We start from the raw sequence: 18,422 nt of genomic DNA, 5'->3' as shown, positions 1-18,422 counted from the left end.
TCAGTACAGAGTGGATCTCTCAGTGCTTATGTGTTTTTAAGTGTGTTCCTCAGCTGTGTGAATACAGAGACGAGATTTTGATGCCACCAAGTTCATGCTACGGGTGCTGGGTGTGTTTTCCTTTTTCTGCTACCTGCATTGCTTCATCCCTGGCCCACCTTTCAGGAGTGGGAGAGAATGATCAGTATTTTCCTAGAAGTTTAAATGCTTCTGAATGCAGCTAATGCAGTTGAAGGAACTTCTTGGATTTCCTATTTATGCTATACAGTCCTTCAATTTAGGAGAGACATGAGGCCCTCAACTCCACTGTGTAGATCAAGAAACCTTCTGGATCTTGCCTTCTCATGCATCTCATGCCCTCTTTCTGTTACAACAAAAAATACTTCAAGTATCAAGACAATTCAGGAAACAGTTGATGCTTGGAAGGGCCTATACTTGAATGATGTTTCTGTCCTTAACTACAGAGTAAGAAAATTGAATATTTTTTTTATTGCACGTAAGGCCATGCAAATAACAATTTAGAGATACATTCTGTTTTATATTAAAACAGAATTGGAAATATTTGAAACAGGATGGAAATTAAACTACCTGCTCATCCATCCAGATGGATGTCTGAGGCATCTTGACTGTCACTGTAGGAAAGGTTCTTTTCCTTATCTGCTTGCGCTTTCCTTGTCATGTAAATGAGCCAAAGCCTGCAGTGTTTCTGGCTTTCAGTCTTGCACCTGTACAATTAGGTATAGGTTAGTTCCAGTATAACTGAACTGTGGGGCTTCTCTACAAAACTGTGTTAGATCAAAAAGGATTTCATTGATAATTGTTAAAAAATTTCATTATTTTGTTATAGTTAATTGTCCATGTGTTTTGAGTCTGACTTTCCATTTATTTTAAGAGACTTTTTTAAAGGACAGAAATTGCCCACACTTTAAAGGTCACCTTCAGAGCTGTTGCTGAAGTGAATTGATACTTTTGTTAGAAGGATTTTTAATCAATGATTGTGCTGAGAAATTCTGACTATTATCTCTAAGCAACTTCCTTCCCCTCCAAAGACATAATATGGTGCTTCTCAACACTTACTGTAGGAACTTATGCTTCTTTTGCGAAATTGGGAACTTCAGATGATGAAGATTTCACTGGTGAAGACGGGTTTCTCCAAGAGATGTGACTGCAGGGGTCCAGGTGCTATCATAGGGCCATGCCAGCAGCAGCTCTGCTGCATGCCCGTGGTTGAAATTTGGTGATGTGTGGAAGCACAGGTGGCTACCTATAGGTAACACAACCCAGCAGAAGAGGAGGTCAGCAGGAGGTAGTTCTTTGTCCTACTTTCTGAGCTTCCTGAAGGAGGCTTTGCATTACTAAAGGTTAATTGTTTGTTCTTTAAGTACTATTAATAGAGAGGATCTTGTTTTGTAGTCAGGGAGGGCCATGCCAGAGTAGGCTGTGTGGAACAGTTTCAGAAAGAAACATGGTCCTTTGAACAAAAGTGCTAAGTACTGTGGGAAATCTTGTCTCTCCAATAGTAATCCAAAGAACTTGTTTTTAAAATGCATTATTCTTTTGTTTGTCCTAATCAAAGTCTTAGTTCTGTTGAAATTGGAGAGAAAACCTGGGAGGTAAGAGTGGAATGGAGTGATTACAGGACAAAAAGTTTTTGTATGACCTTTAAGGTAAGGCTAAAAATCTGATGCTATTAAAGGGATGGTTTGAAAGAGAGTTAGAACAGGGATTACAGAAAGGAAGTGATCCAGCAGGGCAAACAACCTCCAGCCTTTACTGTCTGCTGATATTGGATAGTGCTGAAGAAGAGACAATTAGATGATGTGACAAGACGACACAGCTTGTGCAGAGAGGGAAGCAGGAACCTGGGAAGTATAGAGGAAACCATGACTGCTGATATAGTCTGAATAAATGGGATAGTTAAATATAGTCACAGGGATTGCTGCTGTAAACTTAAGTTAAAGGGTGCTTTACTTCATTTTATGTAGGAATTTCCACACTACTGTGTTAGGAGTGGTAAATAAATTTTGTGACAGTATGAGTATACAGTACTCCTCATGTTTTTGTGGGGATTTTTCATCATGTTTGGGACTCTTTTGTATGTCGGTGGTTTTGATTTGTTGGTGTTTTGAGAAAGTAAATGAGAGGGGGGCAAGGGTATAAGTTCGAGCAACACTGAGCTCTTGAGCACAAAAAAAAACACATGGCAGCAGGGTGCCTTGTACGTCTTACTAGTCACTCTCTATTGAGGTGAGTCACTAAATAATTCTTCAGGTTTCCAGACTGCAGCAGTATCCTAATGTGCCTGGGACTGAAAAATCTGGTTACCTGTCAGATCATTGTGAAAAGAAAAACCTTATTGTGAATGTCTTCTATTTGGAATTTCAGCTTTTACTATGAGAAGCTGTTCATGGAAATGAAGGCTAATGGTGTATATCAGTATCTCATATCATGCAAACACAGCAATAGCTTGCGTACCTACCCTTTGCTATTCATTCTTCCCTCTCCCATGTGTCCTCAATGACATCCTCACTGCAGTTTCTTCAGGTCCTCCTTTCATTTCCAGGCACCTTCACAATGATTTTTTCAGTTCAGCCTTGTGACTGTATGCCCATCTCTTGCATGTCACATGTAATATACTTCATTTCCTTTATAGTGACTTGAGAGATGTTTTATTTTTGAAACCTCACTACTGTCAAATTGTTTGAAATTAACTCAGAGTTGTTGAAGGGGGAGTTGAATGATCGACAGCCTGTTCAGATGGTAAAGCTGGTATACTGATAGCTTTGTTCTCCAAACAGAAACACAGAAACCATTGTGCTGTGCTCTCTGCCTGGGGACTCGGGGGCTGTTGCTCCTTTGCTGATGGCTTGCTGCATGTTGCTCCTGTGTCAGGTTCTCCATCCCACTTCTTTTACTTTTAAAATTCCTTAGACTGCTGTGGCTTTGTTCCAGAAGAAAAGTGAACTATGTGGAAGAGCTCTAAGCAGGTGCAAAAGTAAACATGGGAGATAACATTCAAGAAGGAATTATCCTCAGGACACCATTGAGATAGGTTAAGTAAGAACATGGTGTGGAGAATCATGTGTAAAAGATGGGTAGTGAAGGAGATTAATTGGCATGAATGCATAAAGGATGAATTTCAAGTTTTCAGGAGTGGAGGAAAATATTTAGGTGTGTTTAATTGCTGCTAAATAATGAATTACCCAGTGCTAACACTCTGAATTTATTCCTTGGCTCTGAAGTAAATAAGGCACAAAGTTTCTCCCTTCTGAAGTTTTGTTTTCTTCTGATTGTTTTTTCCTCTTAATCTCTTCTCTCTTTCTAGATTGTTGTGTCACTTCTCTTCCCTAGTGTTGCCATACTGAGTGCTAATGATTCTGTCTCTCTTAACTTTCTGTCCTGAGCTCATTTTGATGTCAATTTTTTCTTCATTTCTGCTCTCCTAACTTCCATTGGCCCTCCATGTTTGTATCATGTATTCTCATCATTTTTCTTTATACAGCAGTACAGCACATTATTTCACTCTTTGGTGTTCGTGTTCTCTTTCTCACTTAGCTCTCTCAGTCCTTCAAGATAAAACACATCTTACTCAATTCCCCCAAGTCAGAGGCAGACACTTCTCTCAAGATCGGAGCTCGTGACAGTTCCTTTAAGCCATTCCTCCCGAGGAGGAACAGTTCTCAGTGTAACCCTGTACTGAGTTCCTCAGAAGAGGCTGCTGTTGTTGACAGAGCAATGAGCTAGCATCTTAGCCCTCTTCCTTGCAAGTTATGTTTTTGGCAGGGCCTGCTTGGCAACTCAATAGCCAGCACGTAGACTGTTCTGCATATCCAACTTACAGCTATTTTCAAGTTTCTCTTCTGAAGGCTTGCAGCCTTGCTGTATGAAGGGTTTCAAGCAGCAAAAATAACTGTAGCTTCATCTCAAATGCTGGTGTACGGTCTCTGTACCCTCACAGGAAAATGTCATGTAAAGAAGTGCTCCCTCCAGTCATACTATTACAGAGGGTACATCTTCTCTTTCTGCCCATATGAGGGAAGGCATGAGGTGTTCTTCCCAGCCCTGCCCCTAGGGTTTCAATTTTAATAGCAGCAAAATTATTATACAAACATCAACCTCTATAACTAACCAAGGCCCTGCAAAACTCATTTATCTTGCTCATTTTCCTGACTCTTATTGCAAGACACTTCTATAATGAACATACACTATGTTTCTTAGTTGTTTATTCTGTCTCTAACAAAGTTGAGATTTTTTGGATAGACAATGTAATTTTCTAACTTAGTAACATTACATCCTGTAGTGATGGTAGATACGAGTGTTTCCTTCTCCTGACTGATGCAGAAAAATGCTTGAAGAATACACAATATTTTTTTTATTGGTATTCTTTCTCTCCTCCCCCCCCCCCCTTCGTTTTCATTTGTAATCCTAAAATTTAGGGTTAGTTAGTGACATAAGGAGGCATTTTTTTCTTTAAATTTTAATTTGTGAACTGACTGATAGACCATCTCTTTCCCACTCCCCCTTAAGAATGCTGACTTCAAATGCATCCTCTCTAGTTTCTGTGCCAGAAGATAGACTTTTAATATTAGGAAGTGAGTTTCTAGATATGATGACCTGAAATGTCCATGTATTAAGAGTCATCAGTTTGACTAATGGCACACCATAGCTACAGATCATCCTAAGCACCTCTTCAAAGTGTCATTTTTCCACCTCAGTTGATTTCTGACATATCTCACTTTATCAACCACTGAAGTGGAAATTTCATCACTCTTTTATGCCTTTTCAGTTTTCCTTAGTATTTGTTTGTAATAGGTTTTATGGGTGATTAGTTGTGTGAATTGTGAGTATTTTTTTGTGGACAGGAGATTTTCTTAATTTCTGTATATTGCATTTAGGCTTTTTAATCTATCTGTTACATGTACCAGTTGATTTGCTCTGTTTTGCTGTAAAGAGTCATGCAAGTACTATGCCTAGTGAAAATTGTAACTAATGTAATCTTTATATTATGTAATATTTATATTAGTGAACTATTACAGATTAAAAGGAAATTATTAAATTGAAATAATGGCACTTGTAGTAATGTATCTATTCAACACCAGTACTTAAGATGTTATTTCCAACAGCTATTGAAATGCTGAGAATAGGCATCAAACATCATCTTGACTCATAGTCCCTAAAACCCTCTGCTCTTATTTCAGACAGAAGTACAAGCCTGCTTCTTCTCCCCAGATTCTTACGATTCTTTTACTGTGTTAATGTTGTAGTGTTCCATGAAAGGAAACTTGTTCCCAGTCTAAGTAAGCATTCAGGCTACACCTGTATTAAGGGATTGGTGTGAAAGGATCAATGATTCTTACTTTGTAATAATGGTAATTAATAATAGAAATATTAGTAATTCAGTAATACCATTGCAGGCTTTTGAATGCAGCTGGGAATACAATTTAGGCATTCCTAAGAGTTACATTTACATTTAGGTGTTGTGAGGCAAGTTTGTGGTATGTAATATGCAAGTTCTTTCCCTGGCTCAGTTTTGCAGCTCAAAGCGAGGAAAGAAGGGCTCTGCTCTGAGCAGCATGCTCCTTTTCTTACTGTTCCTTCTCCTTTTGAGAATGTGTAGGAGAGGTCTTGTTTGGCTTTCTTTTATAATAACATTTTGTATTATTACAATTCATCTGTAACAAAGGAATCTACAGGTTTATTCTCTCATTTTTGAAACCTTTTTTTGAGTACTGTGTATACTAAAGTGATTCCTGGTCTTCTCAGAACTAATTCAGTTTTAGCTTTGTGTGTTTTGAGGTGTCTAAAATGAATATACATATTGAAAAGACATATAATATACTCTATAGCAGATCCGTAAATCAACCCAAACAGTGGCATAATCCCTTCTATACAATTATCTCTTCATTTTAGTAACAAACATCTTTTAGTTCTTAAGTTTTTACTATGTAGCTTTTTAGATATCAAAGGGCATAAAATATTGGGGTATATTTAGACTTCTTAATCCATTACTTTGGTGTTCACTGAACCAGGTTTAATGCTGAAAGAAGGTTCTCAGAGTGAGACTCGGGATGGAGCACTGTGTAGGTTTAGGCAGGACTGCCATCCTGTTGCTCAGCTTGTAATGACCCTTTGGGGAACTCAGAATTGAAGCCACTGAATTAAAAGCAATAATTTTCCATAACAGTTTAAAAGGCCTGCAGGCATGTTAAAGTTGTAGCTGGGTGGTTTAGATAACACTCTGTAGCATGACCCTGAAGCCTCATTTACATCTTGGCAATTAAAATATATACTACATTTTATGTCTGTTGTACTTTTCCTATATTGCAGCATAGGGCTTTAGTGTTCAGCCTCTTTTGTTGTAAAGGAAGAAAAAGAAAAGCTGAGTAACTGTGTTTTTTTCCTCTTTGCTACAGTGACTTTATATTATGTTGCAATAGGTGATTACGAGGAACTACTGTAAGGCTGTCCTGGGGAATTTTAAATACAGTGTAACACGTTGAACCCCTGCATCACTCAGCTTTGTGTGTGTCTGAGACTTCGTCATTCAAGCTCCCCTAAGTAGCTTTGACACTTGTTTGTGAAAGTACCTTGTGCTCTATTTTGGTGTTTACACTTGGGGTCTCCACAACACTTAGAGTAGAAAAAAGAACTTTAGTAATCTTCTTGTTTTAATTATTATTTGCACATGCCTTATCTGACTTGGTAATTAAATATTGTGCTAATGATGTCCCTGGGCACCTAGGGGAATGAATACTGGTCCCAGTGACCTGGTCATGTACAAGAAATGCTTTTCTGGTTCTCTTGCTTCCCTTCGAAATTCAGTTAAGAGTAATATGTAAGTGCCGGTTTAAAAATCGGCATCTCCTCTTTACTGATTTGAACTGCTCTTAAAATTTGAAGAATTTTACTGAGAAAGCACAATCTGAGGCTGCAATCCACTAAGTTATGTACACAAATGGGCATGACTGTGTAAGAGCTGACCTGTCAGTCTGGTGGTCAGCAAACACTTCTCATGTGTAATCTAGACAGTAGTCTGTGTAACGTTGAGCAGATCACTGAAAAAAATCACAGGATATCCCAGTGTTTAGTGACGAAGATGAGCATCCTCAGTCTTTATACTTCAGAAAGCATTAGACAGAAATCTGAAGTAGTAGCACATATAAAATATTTTCCAATTTTCTTCAGTATATGTAGGTCATTTCACGTTAGTATTGTAATACAATATGTAACAGTATTTAGGACCTTTTGTGGGTGAGTTAGTAGCTCAATAGCTTTGTAAATATTGCTGTAAAATTCCTTCATTTAATTGGAGCAAAACTATTCAATGGACCATAAATGTTGACATATGGGCAAAAATTGCTTGCAGATGAAGGCAAGAGTTTTTGTAACATTTTACAAAATAAATTTAAGCTGGTTTGAAATTGTTATCCGATTTATCCAATTAGTTGCTGTGTTTTCTTGAGTTTGTATCTATTACCAGTATTCTGTCTGAGCTTCTTCTAAGGCATATTAAAAGAAACCTAGTCACTGCATTTAGGTAATTCCCCAAAGATGTAGCTTTTGTGTTATAGGAAATGGAGGACAACAAATATGTTCAAATTGTGTAACAGTGGTTCATTTAAATATGAAAATTTGAATGGGAGAACTCATTAATATTTTAACTATAGTGATCTTGATAAGAAAGGAGCTGGGCAGATGCAGTAAATGAAATATCTGGGGTTTTGTTCTTAAAATATTTTTCTCAATAATAGAAAAGATTTCTCTGAAGTTGGGGTGAGGGGTGTTTTGGTTTGGGGCTGGTGTTTTCTTTTAAAGGGGGTAAGGGGAATAAAATTCATGATGGGACAAGTTAAGTCCTGCATATTTCTGAGACTGTAAAACATCCCACCTCAGTAAAAAAACTTACAGTTCAGATCTTGTAAAGCCATCGGCAAGTCTTTTGTTTGACTTCTCATTCCTGGCTTACTACTAAATGTTAGCAGTGATACCTATTTCTGTGTTCTCCGAATATGTTTGTGTTCTGATCATGCTATAGAACGCTTATTTGTAGACAGATCTTCAAGACAGCTTTTCTTCTGTCTCCTTCTTTCAGATATGTGTATTTGCTGATGATATAATTTGAGGTATGAGCCTGAGGATGTGACGTGTTTCCTAAAATTTGCTGAGGAAACACTTAGATGCCAATAAATACTATTGATTTTTATAGTTAAGGGTTACTGACAGTAAACAGATGTTTTATATAATGCCAGATTCAAAAAGATTAGGTTCTTAAGTCTTACAAGTTTTTTTTCTTTGCCAGAAATGCCCACAAAAAAAAAAAAAGGTCTACTAGTCTTCACTGTTGTGGCAGTCTAATCCCCGTTAGTGTTTCTGTAATGTGATGGTATTAAATAATGTGTACTCTTTTAACCTTTTCATTCTTCCCCTGGCAAGGTTTTTGGTTTTGTAATATAAAGAAGCTTGGATACTTGGGGAAAAAAAAAAAAAAAAAATCACCTTTGAATAGCGTATGTCAGTTTTTCCCATGGCGTGAGTTAGTGATACTAGGAATTAGTGCCTCTTCAAAGTCTTGAAGCAATTAGTTAAAAAGGGAGATATGCTTCCACGTGAAATCTTTGTACTGCAAAAGAATACCTGTGTGTCTGTGAATAATTATTTTTAAACTCGCAATTCAGTTTAATGTTAATAAAGCACAGAGTTTCTAAAATGCCTAGAAAATTGTTGTTATATGGAAAGAACATTGCTTTCATTAGTGAAATATTTTAAAATCTGAATGTTTCATGGCAACTGAGAAGATTTGCTACATGGCCATGCGGACATCTATCTAAATAGTCATACATATAATGAATTATTCTAAAACTTTGGTTTTCCTGGTCATGTACAAATATTTCAATTTCCTTTTAACCACTTAACATTTGAAAAATATAATAAATATAGCAGAAGTTTGCTTAAATGGAAGGCTTTTTCTTTTTGTCTAAATTGAGATTCACAGAGGTCAAGAAATGGAAGATCTTTTCTGAGAATTTCAGAACAGAATAATAAAAGGCTGGCTGCCATTCACAAACTTGAATTACAGTTCTGTAGTAAATGAAATATTCTAAAAATCTTTTCAGGAGTGACAACTAATTAGTTTGTTTGATATTAAATGTTTAAAATGAAATAGGTGATAAGTTGTAAAGTGATGTTGGTTTTGCTGAACAGAGTGCAAATGGAGTTGGCCATTCCTTTGTGATATGTGCTGTAAACTGTCATTTTAATTCTTCAGCACAAAGGACTTGACTGATAGCACTTTGTAAAATAATCAGTTGTGGTATTTAAGTATTTTAAATAGAGTGGAGCAGGGTTCTCCTGGAGACCATAACATAAGGGTTTTAAATGAGAAATGCCAAGGCCTCAGTTAACAGGTGCAGTTGCAAAGTCGTGTTCTTCATTTTTGATGTTTTGTCAGCTATTGATAGATACAAATTGTATTTTGTGTTTAATTTTTTGCTTATTTTTTTTTTTAAGAAAAGAACAGAAGCAGAATTTTCAAACTGTTTCTCGCTCTGAGATGTAGATATTGTGGTGAACTGTGCAGGACCCAAGAAATGAAACTGGAAAACCTTGTTTTGAAAACTAAGTGGAATGAACTGTAAAGCAAAATAAACAGTAACAGAAATAAGATTTTTACTGTAATTTTCCTTTAGAACTTAAGGGAAGCAAAAACTATTTCTGACTGTCATTTACAAATCAGTTGCTTGCTTTCTAGCTCAAGCTATGTAGAATATAGTGCCTTGGAGAAGTCTTCCTGCATATCACCTGTAATGTTTCTGTAGCTTTCTGTGAAATTGTGTATATTTTCTCAACAAGAACAATTTTCTGAGAATAGAAATGATAATAAAATGTTGTAGAAGTCTGTATATAAGAACAGACATTAAAACCAGAGGTTTATGACAAACAGAAGTCAAACTTCTGCATCCTTCTCAGAATAAGACTGTCTACCTACAGATAGACTTTAGGCAAGTAACATGTTCTTAAAGCTGAAAAGCTACCTGCCCCCCCCACCAGTTCTCAATCTACCTTTGATATTGTAATCTGTTATATAAAAATGAATATTATTGTGGTGCCATTCACAAAAATTTCTTTGCTAATTTTTTTGATCAGGGTAGCTCATGCATGAGACTCTGGGAAGTCTCGCAAGTATTACAGAAGTGTCTCTCACTCATCACTGATGAGATCTTTCCTTCTCTCCCAGACAGTTAGAAAGCAATCACTGCAATTAGAGGACATTGTAACACATCAGTGGTTGTCTTTCTAATTTTGTTATAGGTGAATGTAAGCTGAATGTAGAGAAGACTTCTAAATAAGCTGGACTGATGTGCACAGAGAAGGAATGAAGTATGGATGTGAAGGAACGTAGGCCTTATTGTTCCCTGACAAAGAGCAGACGAGACAAGGAGCGGCGCTATACAAATTCTTCTGCAGAAAATGAGGAATGCAGAGTGCCTACACAGAAGTCTTACAGCTCCAGCGAAACTTTGAAAGCTTTTGATCATGATTCCTCTAGGTTGCTGTATGGAAACCGGGTAAAAGATTTGGTCCACAGAGAAGCAGATGAGTATACCAGACAAGGTAGGCAAGATGTTTTAATATAGAGTGTATAATTCATTAGTACCAAGTAACCAGGCATTCTTGCTGCAGGAAAAGTATGCTGTTATACCAGTGTCATTAATTTTAGTAGTACTGTACACACATAGTACACCTGTATCTCCTTACATGTTTTACACAGATGGCAAAGCATTGTGTACCATCTTTGAAATAAATAATATATGATGCACAGGAAAGTTAAGTAAATGGCCCATGTTGGGCAATGGGTCAGTGACAACTTTGCAAACTCATGTGAAGTGTTCAGGCCTTGCAGTTTAAAAATTAGACCCCCAGCATCAATTTGACTCAGTAATAGATTGCCCAAACATTTGCCACTCAAATATCGCTAAAATGTAAATAGCTTCAAAATTAATAAAAATAAATACAACTGTTCCAAGAAGGCCAAGCTCTATGAACAGGTTTGGGGAAACACAGTGTGTGTGGATGAGCGTAAGAATAATGTATTAGCTCAGTGCCTTTATCTTTTAGCTCACATGGGCAGTAACAGAGCACTGTATGATGACTAAGATTAATTAATTCACGATCAATGCATTTAGGTTCGTTGGGGTTGGTTTTGGTTTTTTTTTTTTTTTTTTTGGGGGGGGGGTTCTTTGTTGGTTTTTTTTTTGGTATGTTTTGTTTTTTTTTTAGTGGATATCTATGGTATCTAACCAGATGCTAACACATTACTAGAGCTCAGTGTTGAATTTGAGTCCAGGACGGAGAGACATAAGAGATCTAAATATCTGTGGAGATGCTCAAAACATGACTGGACATAGTCTTGGTCAACTTCCTGTAACTGACAGTACTTGAACAGAGGGTTTGGACTACATAACCTCAGGAGGTCCATTTGCACCCCAGTGGTTCTAAGAGGTTGTACTTGCCTCCAGCTGGGATTAAGCATTTACACATCACTTTCAGTTTCAAAATTGTAGTTTCTGGAACTGGCATTTCTACAACTAAACTACTTAACATAGGAAAAGGAAAACAAGTTATGAAACGTGTGGAGTACTGCAGCCCAGTTATCTAAAAGGATCAAGCTAGGCCAAGAGCTTTGTAAACTTATACCTCATTCTTTTGTATAAAGCTGTCTTCTCTTTTATGAGAAAATAAGGATAGATTTATGGGTAGGAAAAAAAAAAAAGCTTCCTCCTTGTGAGAAAGTCCTTAGCTTTTATTTTAGAAAGGTTTAAAAATATTTTCCCTATTGGTGGTTTTTCTTCGTTCCAAGTAGGATAACTTTACATTAGAATTAGAGCTGGCCACATGGTGTTGACTTTTGCCTAGAAATGTTTGCAAAGAAAATAAAAATATTTCTCTTAGGCTGGTGTAACTGAGGCTTGCACCTACTGTAGTCTATTTGCTTTCTGCTGTGTATTTTTGGTTTCCGTGATATGTTGAAACCTCAGGTCATCATTACTCTCTAGTTTTTAAGATGTTAGTCACCTTTATCTCATTACTTTAATAAGATAAATTCAAGAGGAAACTTTCTAAGATCTGTACTGTAGACACTTTTTTAGTAGTAGAGACAAAATTCTATCAAAATAGAGATCATTTATGTAAAGAATTCATAAACTATTGCCTGAATAGGGTACTATTCTTTTTAAATAGCAATAACGGAATGGAAGAAGTTCTGTAGTCTGTCATGTCATATACGATGGTGCACTGGGACTTTGGGATTTTTTTCTCTTCATTTTCCTCAGACATACACATAGTAGTTAGCTAATACTTACTACCCAATATGCAATAAATTACATGTCTATAGCCCTAAAATGGTAGTCTGGCATATGTAGTGTCATCTTCACCTTTCAGTGGTCTCAGCACTGTCATCTGTGACCATTTGATTTTCCTTGTTGTCCTTTCAATTCTCTTTGTTTGGCTTATTGGCTTCCCCTCTAATGCATGCTGGTTTAGCACCTTTGGGGACTGCCTGCAGGTTTGATAGGGTCAGGGTATAAAGGGCTTGTTTTGCTGTCTTAGGTAGTGTGTTCATTTTGATTCATCTTTTGAAATAATTTACTGCTTTTGGCATTGGAAGCATTTTATGGAAAAGGTCTTCAAGGTCATTCCAAAGGTTTTTAAATAATATATAAAGCATGCTTCCCTGTGTTTATTTCCCACCCCCCGTCTAGAAACAGAGTGCAGACACGTAGTTTTGTTGACAGTCTAATTACATTCTAGCCTGCTAAATCAACAGGAAATAAATCTAGAAGCAAATAAGGCAAGCTTTAATAAATACCTTTAATTGGAGACTAATTTTTAAAATTAATCATGACTAGTGTTTCACTTATTTTTTCCCCCCATAGTGTGTAAAATAACAATATTAAGTTTCCAGTGTCTGCTGAAAAGCTACTGGAGTAGTTACATGAGTTTCTCAAGTCCTTCAAATGTGGCACGCTTTTAAAAATGTCAATGTGCTTTTATGGCTGATATTTTGGAGTAAAGCCCTTCAAAGCTTTCTGCTAATGAATCAGAAATTTCCCACCTCTTCTTTCTGAGATTTCTCAGACCGTCATTGTGCTTCCTGCTTCCCAGAATCCCATGGCAGAAATTCCAAAAAGGATACTGCCACTGGAGATAGCTGTGTCCTGTTTAGTGGCAGGTTTATCCCAGGACATCTTGCTAAGAGAAGGTTCTTCAACTGTCAGTTCCAGTCACAGAACTTTTTCGTTGGCTTATTTTCTGTTGCTTGAGATTAATTACATAAATAAGAGCCTAAAAATGCATGTTTGTTACTGTAATTACAAAAAAAAAAAAAAAACAAAAAAAAAAACATCTAGTAAAACGTTTGAATGTAAAATTATTATATAACTGGGATTATCATGTTAATTTTGAAAACTGTTTAACAAGACTTGAAGGGCAGGTATGCTTGTTTAGGAAATTGTAACTTCATCTAGGCAGCACACTTTTGGTTGACATCAGTAAGAGACCTACTGTGGTGGTCTTCTTAAGCCCCTTCATCTGTTGCAAAACTGGCTTTGTTTTTAAACTCCTCAGATGAGGATTTTTTAGCCTACTATTTTAGAACTACTGATTTAGTTATTTATTTTCACGTTGTTGTTATGATTCAGAAAACTTGGTAAGCGGGTGGATAATTAAACTCAGCACCCAAACATGTAAATAAAGACCATGAGCTTTTTTTCTTTAAAAGTATTCCTTGACAATGGATGAAGCACCATGAAAGACTATTTGCTTTCCTAGGTGTGACAATATGATTGTTTGCTGTTTATGTGTTTAGGGAGGAAGAAGACGCTTTATTTTCTTATGCTTTGAAGTATCCAACTATAATGAGTAGCCTGATTTAAATGCGCAACTTCTCTAATTGAATTCAGCAACCTGAACGCTTGCATTTTGGAACATGCCCAAGTATGTTGCTGAATTCAGGATTTAAGCTGACTGTATGAAGTTGAATTTCTCTGTTGTACAGAGAAATTTCTGTGTTTACAAAATAAAACTGCTTTGTGAAGTAACACAAAGTACATAGGAAAATGCTATGCCAAATGAGAACAACCAGCCATTGGAATAATCTTCCCCATGGAAGTGGGGGATTCCCCAACATGAGACACATTTGATTCAGCTGGAAAAGTTGTGAGCTGTCTTGTCTAGACTGGGCTTTTGAAAAGAAAGGTTGGACCAGATGATCCTCGAGGTCTCTTCCTCAAAAATACCTGAAAGTATGACGTGACTGCAGAGTGGGAGGGAAGGATTTTGCAGTGTAGAAAGTAATTTGTATTGTTTAAATTGCATTAGGATAAAATAACAATAGAAAAATAATTTGAGGATGATCCTGAATCAAACCTGAACTAAACGTTTTATTAAGTTAGTAAGACAAATACAGGTAGGCAAAAACTGTATTTATTTACCATCAGATACATGTTAAAAGGAAGAGAGGAATATGCAGTACCTCTTAAGTAGTCATTGTTCCATTTCAAATAATATTGTTGTTGCAGGACAGCATAGTGACCCTATAGAGTGATCTGTATATTAAGTCAGTGAGGTTTTGCACAGGAGCAGGAGGCTGACCCATGAGCACAGGTGGCAGGTTGTACTGCAGATTTGCGCGTGTTTGTCCTTTTGTACAAAATAATCACAGGACTGTTTGTGAACTGTGTAAATTGAAGGGCTGAGCTGCAGACACCTTTTGCTAATAGAAGACCTGATGAGGCAGTGGAAGCTTTGTTAAATTTTTATTTTTGAAAGCTTGAGTCAGCTATGATTTAGCCTGCAGGTAATGTTATTAGGTTGTCTTAGCTGGCAGTGAGAATGAGTTCATCATGTTTATCAATCAGAACAATTCACTGTCAGCCAAGCCTTAATGTAATTTATTTTCATGCCACCCCATTCAGTTTTGCAGGAGAAAGTACTTCTGTGCATGGTTTTGTGCGTGTACTCTTCTTGAATACTGAAGTGCCTAAATCAGATTAAATACCCTAATAACTCCTGGGAACTGCAAAAAAAGGGGCTGAACTTACCAAACAAGTGAAGAAAAATAGTTTCTTTCCTTCGCTACATGCTGAATCACTGATACCAGGTTGCTGAAAAGCAAAGCCATATACAGTACATTCCAGTGTCTGGATGTATTGTAGGTATCGTTCAGCTGCTACTCCCATGACACTTAGATTTAGGTGCTAGAAAAATCCCACCATTCAGTGAAAGAGGGACCTGAAACAGTGATATATATGCTTTGACAATTTTATTGTGTAAGATACTAAACATTGTCAGGGATACATTTTTAAGACTTCAGAAACCTGAAATGTTAATTGCAACTTCTATCCTGATGTAATATGACTCCAAAGCCTATTGCTTTTAAATACGAGCTGCTCAAAATGAGTTATTTGGATAGCAAAATATTTAATCTTTCTAGTCTTCATAAATGTCAACTGTAGGATTAAAGGATTTAAATGGTCATGTTTTTAAACCTAGAGCCTACTTTAAAGTAACCTCTCTGAAGCAGTGGAAGGACGTACATGCAAGACCATTTTGACCTTCCACTACCTATGCCTTAATGAGGGGCTGATTTTGACTGTTGAGTAGGCAAGTGATTCTCAATAGAAGTGAATTGGCCTGCTTTACAGGCTGTTTACGAGAAGGTATGAAATAATAGACAAGTGACTCTGTGCTCACCTGATGAGCAAATTAATCACCATTCAGTGACATGGCAAGTGCTGTCTTTCAAAACCTGAGGCGGATATTAGAATTAGTGTTTTATGTTCCCGGCTGCAGTGTAAGATATGTGTCCTGATTATCATCATGGCAGATACTTTTTTGTTATGCTAAAACACGGCCACCTGCAGTACCTGCCTGATTTGAGTGAGTAACTCATATAAGGAGCATGCAGTGCCAGTGTGTTCTGGATAATTTTGTGGCCTTGAGCTACACACATAACCTTCTGCCAGAGGTGTTTTTTTTTGGTTTGGGCTTTCTTTTTTCCCCCTCTGTACTACAGGAATAATAACACTTACCAACCTCAGAGGCGTGTTGGGAAGATTAATTAGTTTATGTTTGCAAAATGCTTTGAAGATGAAAAGCGCTGTAAGTGCCAAGTAATATTATCATCTTTCATTGCTGTACTAGTTACTCCTTAAAGCAACAATAAGAAGTTAATTGGTTTTCAGGTTCCGGGTGATAAGGATCTGTTGACTTTTAAAGTTACTCTATTAGCTACAGAGTGGTACTAAAAAAAAACCTTTCACTTTTATTTGATTGGTAGTACATTTAGCTCACGCTCAGTGATATGCACACTTGCTCTAAGGTATTCATCTAGCTGAAATTGTCCCCTTGTGGATCATGGTCTGTAGATGAGCTACAGATCCGGAGACAAAGGGCAATTGTGATTCTCCAGGGAAAAATCAACCTTGGTTATTGCCAGTAGACTGCTTGATCAGGCATTTCTACACAGCTTTGGTCCACAGAGTAAAAATCTTGCTTTGACCAGTCCAGTTGAAAAATAAAAGAATTAAGTTCTTGATCATACTGACTAGGGATTTGTAAGGTGATCAACAGGCCTTCACAAGGAGTTTCAGCCTCATAGAAAGAAAGATACTGTAGAGGGTCTGTAGTTGCTCCTGCATCTTTCCATAGCCCTTATACTGAGATGTATGTGCTGCTCGTCTCCATAATGAAAATTAAACTAAGAACTAGGGAGATAAATGGATCACATGTGTAGCTATGAAAGATTACTTCAGTGTGTTAACATCTAAGGAGAGAATAAAGCTAGAAAAGTGTGCAGTTAGTGATGAGGTGAGGAATGAAAGAGGCTGAAGAGGCCCGTCTGTGCCGTCCATTGATTTAGTGCTTAAGGCTGAGAGTCAGGGCTGTAGGCCAAGCTGTGAGTGATTGCTTATTCCACCACTGGCAAATAAATGCGGAAAGTGAAGCAGAGATGTAAAATGGAGTAATTCCTCAGAAAGTTCCTGATTCTGAAATTAGTTTGCACAATGTCACAATTTACTGGCTTGAGAGTCAGTACTCAGCAATACTGAGCTAATTAAAGCTGAAAGAGGAAAAGGCAGGGCCTCTAGTTTTGTGTTTCTTCTTTTTTGCTTTGCAGTGCCATAAATATATGAGTTGAATTCTTTCTTGTCTTTAATATAATAGATATTTTGCTAGAAAATTTGAATGAAGATAATGCTACACTACATCTATTATGGGGGTTTACAGAATGGAAATCCTTTTGGAGGTTCTGATGGAAAATGTGAGTGAGAGAGGGAGTAAAAGATTTTCATTTCTGCAGAAATCCTTAGGTCTGTGTTTCCTGTTATTTCTTGCACTTACCTATAGCAATGTTCCAAGCATCTCATTCAGTCCTTGCATTACAGAGCTGATTGCAATGAGTGTGGGGTACTTGTTTATGAAGTCCTACAAATAGAAATATGTGGGCTACTCTGAATAGGTGTAGTGTTTTGTTGTTTTGTTTTTTTTTCTTTTTAGCTATTTGGGGCCTGTTGAACTAATCAAGTTTTCTGTCAAGCTGAGAGACACATCCCTTTGGGGGTCTCTCTGCTCACTTGTGGTGTCAAACATGCTTTTCCCATGTGGAAAGGCAAAAATAATGGTAGTTTTTCACTCCTCCCTGTATGGAGGAACGGCAGTGAGCCTCAACTCTATTTTGCGTGATTCCTTTCATACTGCCTCCTTTCTCCTCACCTTCTTTCCCCATTTCAAGCTGTATGTCATGTCATTAGCATCATACTGACCTTAATGTGGCAGTTCATACCTGTCAAATCTGTGGTTGTAGGCTCTTTGCAGACTGGATATCCATCATCTCTACGTTGCTTACCCTTGGGTCATATTTTCTTCACATCTATCAAATTTAGTCTTTATTCGTAGTTTGTAATAAATGGATGCTGAGATGTTGATGGTTTGGTTCCAGGATCCAAAGTTTAAGACAGGGGTCTAAAATGTCTATACTGTCATTCTGGTCATGATCAAGACTGTGTTCCTTGCTACTCATGGAGTTATGTTTCTTTTTTTAAATCCACAGAATCCTGTTTTGTTTTGTTTTTTTTTTAGGTTTGGGTTTTTTGTTTGGTTGATTTTGGGGTGATTTTTTTTTTTTCCCTCTTGTAGCCCATGATCTGGACAGCTATGTTAGTTTCTCTCAATTTAGTTCATATATTATGTAGTCATAGTAATAAATACAGATTTTTATTTAAAATCCCAAGATCTGGAACCATAATGCTTAAATTATTAATTATTGGAACATTATTGCTGATGCTGCAGCTTGAAGCTTTGAGTTGTGCAGTTGTGAAATTATCTGCAGCTGACTTTAATCTTACTCTGTAGTAGCTTCAGAG

The 18,422-nt window shown here is 37.1% G+C and overlaps 1 protein-coding gene across 2 annotated transcripts in view; it reads left to right on the top strand.

Moving 5' to 3' along the window:
• TENM3 (teneurin transmembrane protein 3) overlaps positions 1-18,422 on the top strand; it is an 830,895-nt gene that overhangs the window by 501,122 nt on the left and 311,351 nt on the right. For both annotated transcript variants that reach the window (XM_057420267.1, XM_057420268.1), the window contains one exon: positions 10,309-10,611. In XM_057420267.1, the coding sequence (XP_057276250.1) occupies positions 10,380-10,611 (232 nt within the window). In that variant the 5' untranslated portion in view covers positions 10,309-10,379. The remainder of the gene's footprint in view (positions 1-10,308; positions 10,612-18,422) is intronic.

Source organism: Pezoporus wallicus, unplaced genomic scaffold (assembly GCF_028554395.1).
Source record: "Pezoporus wallicus isolate ANWC-B61680 ecotype Strahan unplaced genomic scaffold, APGP_CSIRO_Pwel_v1 contig_5552, whole genome shotgun sequence".
NCBI lineage: Eukaryota > Metazoa > Chordata > Aves > Psittaciformes > Psittacidae > Pezoporus > Pezoporus wallicus.
The sequence above is the reverse complement of the archived record's forward strand: the minus strand, read 5'-3'. Positions and strand labels throughout refer to the sequence as shown.